The sequence below is a fragment of the Leishmania braziliensis genome, chromosome 27 (assembly GCF_000002845.2).
Source record: "Leishmania braziliensis MHOM/BR/75/M2904 complete genome, chromosome 27".
Classification (NCBI taxonomy): Eukaryota; Euglenozoa; class Kinetoplastea; order Trypanosomatida; family Trypanosomatidae; genus Leishmania; species Leishmania braziliensis.
In genome coordinates, this window is record NC_009319.2 from 125,755 (window position 1) to 131,754 (window position 6,000).

Consider the following 6,000-nt stretch of genomic DNA (forward strand, 5'->3'; position numbering starts at 1 on the left):
CTGTTCGACGATTCATTCCGCAGAGCTCAAGTCTGCGGTGACTTCATCTTTTTCTTCCCCCTCATGCCGATCAAGAACCAGCGCAAAGGATGCGAGGAGGGTAACCCCAACCCCTCCTCCACACCCGCAGCAGAGCCACTGGCAAACGCAGAAGGCACGCAGAGGGATACCGCTGAAGGGACTCCTATGGAGCCACCCAGCGAGACGTACCTCTTCAACTGCCGCGCCGCACCGTACTCGAAGCTGATATACGTCTACAAAGGTATCATGTTCACATTGATTCTCTACGCGATCCGCTTAGCGTACCAGACTCGCATGCTATCCGTTCAGACTTATGGCTACATCATCCACGAGTTCGACCCGTGGTTCAACTACCGCGCCGCCGAGTACATGTCCGCGCACGGCTGGTCCGCCTTCTTCAGCTGGTTCGACTACATGAGCTGGTACCCGCTGGGCCGCCCTGTTGGCACCACCACGTACCCGGGCCTGCAGCTCACCGCCGTTGCCATCCACCGCGCATTGGCAGCTGCCGGGGTGCCGATGTCTCTCAACAACGTGTGTGTGCTGATCCCCGCGTGGTATGGTGCCATCGCTACTGCTATCATGGCCCTCATGGCCTTCGAAACGACTGGCTCGATCGCTGTTTCTGCATGGGCTGCACTCCTCTTCTCCATCATTCCAGCACACCTGATGCGGTCCATGGCGGGCGAGTTCGACAACGAGTGCATCGCCGTTGCAGCCATGCTCCTCACCTTCTACTTGTGGGTACGCTCGCTGCGCACGCGGTGCTCGTGGCCCATCGGCATCCTCACCGGTATCGCCTACGGCTACATGGTGGCGGCGTGGGGCGGATACATTTTTGTGCTCAACATGGTTGCCATGCACGCCGGCATATCATCGATGGTCGACTGGGCTCGCAACACGTACAACCCGTCGCTGCTGCGCGCATACGCGCTGTTCTACGTTGTCGGCACCGCCATCGCCACGCGCGTGCCGCCTGTGGGGATGTCGCCCTTCAGGTCGCTGGAGCAGCTGGGTGCGCTGGTGGTGCTCCTCTTCCTGTGCGGGCTGCAGGCCTGCGAGGTGTTTCGCGCACGGGCCGACGTCGAGGTTCGCTCCCGCGCGAACTTCAAGATCCGCATGCGTGCCTTCAGCGTGATGGCTGGCGTGGGTGCGCTTGCAATCGCGGTGCTGTCGCCGACCGGGTACTTTGGCCCCCTCACGGCTCGTGTGCGTGCGCTGTTCATGAAGCACACGCACACTGGCAATCCGCTGGTCGACTCGGTCGCTGAGCACCACCCCGCAGACGCGCTCGCCTACCTGCAATATTTGAACATTGTGTACGTTTTGTGGGTATTTAGCATCCCTGTGCAGCTGATCCTGCCCACCCCTAACCTGTATGCGATTCTCTTTCTCCTCGTGTACAGTTGCATGGCGTACTATTTCAGCACTCGCATGGTGCGCTTGCTCCTGCTGGCTGGCCCAGTGGCGTGCCTTAGCGGGAGTTTGATGAGTGGTACGCTGACGAAGTGGTGCTTTCAACAGCTGTTCTGGGACGACAACCTGCGCACCGCCGATATGGCGGCGGCTGGTGATACTCCGTTTTCACAAGAGGACCACCCCAACAGCGGTGCACGCGCCCGACGGAACCAGCAGAAACAGAAGGCGACCCAGGCTCCTGCCAGAGGCTCAAGCACAGGCGACGAAGAACGACGTTACACATCACTAATCCCTTTTGACTTCCGCAAGGAGATCAAGATGAACCGCTGGCCGACCGGAAAAAAGCAAGCCACGTTCATCATCTCTGCCACCATCTGTACCGTTCTTCCGCTTGCCTTTGTCTACTACTTCTCATGCACTTCCATGGCAAACTCCTTGTCGAGCCCACAGATCCTGTACCAAACCCGTATGGGGGGCAAGACGATCATGGTGGCTGACTATCTCGAGTCATACGAGTGGCTGCGCGACAACACGCCAGCGGACGCGCGCGTGCTGTCCTGGTGGGACTACGGCTACCAGATCACAGGCATCGGCAACCGCACCTCGCTGGCCGATGGCAACACCTGGAACCACGAGCACATCGCCACCATCGGCAAGATGCTGACGTCGCCCGTGGCGGAGGCGCACTCACTGGTGCGCCACATGGCGGACTACGTCCTCATCTGGGCTGGGCAGGGCGGAGACTTGATGAAGTCGCCGCACATGGCGCGCATTGGCAACAGCGTGTACCACGACATCTGCCCCAACGACCCGCTTTGCCAGCATTTCGGCTTTTACGAAGACTACAGTCGCCCAAAACCGATGATGCGCGCGTCGCTGCTGTACAACCTGCACGAGGCCGGACGAAGCGCGGGTGTGAAGGTGGACCCGTCCCTCTTTCAGGAAGTGTACTCATCCAAGTACGGCCTGGTGCGCATCTTCAAGGTCATGAACGTGAGCGCGGAGAGCAAGAAGTGGGTGGCTGACCCGGCAAACCGCGTGTGCCACCCGCCTGGGTCGTGGATCTGCCCCGGGCAGTACCCGCCGGCGAAGGAGATCCAGGAGATGCTGGCGCACCGCGTCCCCTTTGACCAGATGGGCAAGAAGCACGACGACACGCACAAGGCGCGCATGGCACGCAGCAGAACACTGGGCGAGGCTTAAAGACGCAAACATGTAAACGCAGCTGCATCCCGCACACATCTATATTTTCAAACTGTCTATTCTGTGATCGAACATAAGTCAAACCCCACTCTGCCCGGCCTGTCAGAAACCCATCGCGTGGCGCGAGGCAGCGCTAGACACGCGGTACAGCCGTGTGCCGACTCCGTGAGCTGAGCACCGTCCCGGCCTCCCCACACAGCGCGGGTGCTGGACCCTGACACGATACACTGGGGCCTCTCCCGTCGTCAGGGTTGCTCACTTTAAAGGGAAGCCAAGGACCTGCCGCAGCGCGCCCTCGTGTAGGGCTGTGGGCTCTGGGTGTTCCAGCGCACGGCGCATCGTGTCGATGATTTGGCAAATACACGCATTCTCCTGCTGCTCTTCCGCTTGTGCTGCGTTGCGGTGACGCGGAGCGCGATCCTGTACTCTGCCTGCGCTGTGTGTGCCGTGGCATTGGGATGGGCTGAGCGGCGTTAAGCGCCGCGGGTTGGCCCGGCTCCTTGGCGAACGTTCGATACACGGCTGTATTCTGCAAGGGACGCATTTCAGTCCTCAGGCCTGCAGGGCATTCTCTCGGGAGCTCAGCATTCCGGTGTGGCAAGGGGAGCGGACGCACGGCGGTGGTGTCTCCGTCCTCATACTGGAGGGCAGGCGTATAGGTGTAGTCTCTCCCGCTCCCAAGGACGAGGTGGAGACCGTGATGGTGTGGTCTTGCTGCGATGACCTTACTCGTCGGGCACACTGCACGTTGGGCTACACACCTGCGAGTGACCTGGTGACACGGGACGCTCTCGATCAGAGACCAAGCGGCGTCGTACCCAGTCCTCGCGTGGTTGGAATGGACGTCCGCTCGCCCCACCGGATGTGTGGCTCGAAAGGGCGACCCAACTGGTCTGGGACCATTCTACACGACCGGTTCAATGGCAGCTACTTGTCCTGCGCCAGCGATAACGCCGCCTCGGCACCACGGCGCCGAGTGACCACTGCGCGATTCAGTTCGCTCTCCTCTTTGAGGAGGGATATGGCCCGGTGCCGCGAGCGATGGCTGGCGCCCAATCATACTCGCGCCGCAAACCGAACTGGAATCGGCACCGCGCCCTGATTGCCGGCTCGATCCGCAGTGACGCTGCCTACCGCAGCGACAGAAAAGCGAAGACGCGTGAGACCGGTAGCGGCACTCCCGTTTAGCGAAGCCCTCTTGCTCGTTGTGGACCGACGGTGCGGCACAGACACACCTCAAATCAGGGGGGCGGCCGCGACGCTTAACCGTGATACACTCATAGGTGCAGCGACAAGAGGCTGGGGCCCGACCTGCTGCGAAGACACAGCAGAGCAAGTGTAGCTGCGGACTCGCTCTCCCCCCTCATGGCGCTCAGCACGAGCCCTGCAATAGCGGGAGATGGCATATTGCGACGTATTGGGCACAAGTGCTGGAGCTACCAGCCCGTCACGTGCGTCCCTCACTTCCGTTTGTCTTTGGTCACTGTGGATTGGGGCACCGCAACAGCGCTGACGAGCCTGCAAAATCGGCAATGTCAGAGGCGCCGGCGCTAACTGCATGGGCTACGGACCTGGTCACCGGTCTCAGACGCCAGGCCGACATCCCCCGCAGCCCCGCGACACGCTGCGGCAAGAGATACTTGGCGGCAGCTGCCCCACACCAGAAGAGCAAGAAGGATAGGCCCACGAGACGACACGAGGCCATCCTCGCTCCGCTCGTCACGGGCACTTCCCCGTACCTTGGATTCCTGCAGCGGCGGGGGACCGGCGACAGCACGGAGTGCAGATGGTGTGCTGCCCACTACACCACACTAGCACTGGGATGCCCCCACCCCTGGCAGGCCCTCCGCCTTCGCCTGTTTTCGCTATGAGGGCGTTGTGCCCGATATGCCACGCGAGATTTGCGGGTCGCTCGAAGCTCGAAGCATACATCGCCCTCGCGCTGCATGGGCTTCCCTCGTCGGGTGCCCATCGGCTGCCCCCTGTGCCTCTCCAGAACGACAAGCTATGAGCTCTTTGTGCGCAGGCACATGTCTACTATCCGCGGGCCCCCTCCCCTTGGCACGCCCCGCCTGTCGCGGCACACGCGGGCACGCCATCCAGGCACGTCCCCCGTGGCATCGATGGAAACGGACGACCAAGACAGCGAGCACCGTTAGCACGCGCTGCCAAGCACGGCTGGCATGGGGTACCACATCCAGACAAGGCATCGAGAGGCCAGCAGCGCATGGGCGATGGACGAAAAGGCCGCGAAGAGATGCATACCCAATCAGACCTAAAGCGCATGTGCGCGAAATGCGCGGCCCCTCCTACATCCGGCCGGGTGGGCCGACGAGGCACCGATGCCGGGTGCATGACGGGAGCGCCCCGAATCACGCCATCGAGTCCTCCAGACTCCCATGTGGAGAGTCCCCAAGCCGTATGGTGAAATGCAGCGGCACGAAGCGGCTGAGGGGGAGAAGCGTGGCATACAGGCAGGGCACCGGGTCTTAGGGGGTCCTGACCTGCGGCTGGGCGGCTTCCTCCTTGGGTTCATCCGGCATGCTCCTGGACCGCCCGGACCACCCGCATGACGGACACCACCACCTCGCGAGCAGGGCCCTGAACGCGGTCTCTTCCCTTTGGATCAAGGCGTGCAGCCCGCCCGAGTCTCCCTGGCGCCGACCGCGCCGCACGCATCGGAGGGAGGGCCGCGGAAGGACGGGAAAAGCCCGTTGGACGCATGCGCCGATGCGACGGCAGGACGTTTCATCCTGGGCGGCGAGGATTTACTCGTAGTGCCGCCGCGGTAGGCAAGACATGGTTGTGCGCGTATGCATTTGCTGGCTTGTTCGTGGTGGGGCTGGCACGGTGAGGGAAAAGTGTGGTTGTGTGAGTCCCTTGAGGAAGTGAGATAACAACTGTACCCTTCCACAATCACTCTCCCCTATGCCTCACTCCCTGTGGCAGCGCCTGCACACTCGCAAACACACACATTTCACGGCCTGAGCACACGAGCTCGAGCGCACGATGCACCACTCTGGCTGTGTTGTACAACATCCGACTCGACATCATGCACGTTGCGATCTCTTGTCTACACTGCTCAGTCCTCTCTCACGCATCACCAATTTTCTCTTCTTTATTGTGCGTCTGCTTGTTTATTGCTGTGTACCTCCTCTCTGGCCCTCTGCCTCTCGTGACTACTGTGTCCCTTCTGCCCCCCATACACATATGTATTGGGATGGGAAACGTTTGGTGGCGACTGTGGGTGGGGTGGGGTGGGGGGGCGGGGGACGAAAAGTATTGCTGTGCAGGGCACCACGCCACTCGCTTTACTTTTGTTATCAGCTCGCTTACTGTCCTACCGCATGCTGACGC

At 61.4% G+C, this 6,000-nt stretch overlaps 1 protein-coding gene across 1 annotated transcript; it reads left to right on the plus strand.

Moving 5' to 3' along the window:
- Positions 1–63: 63 nt before the first annotated feature.
- Positions 64–2,643, plus strand: LBRM_27_0430 (oligosaccharyl transferase-like protein; the record flags this gene model as incomplete). The annotated part of the gene is made up of 1 exon (XM_001565753.1): positions 64–2,643. One exon carries the CDS (start codon positions 64–66, stop codon positions 2,641–2,643), a length of 2,580 nt encoding a protein of 859 aa, XP_001565803.1.
- Between the last annotated feature and the right edge of the window lie 3,357 nt (positions 2,644–6,000).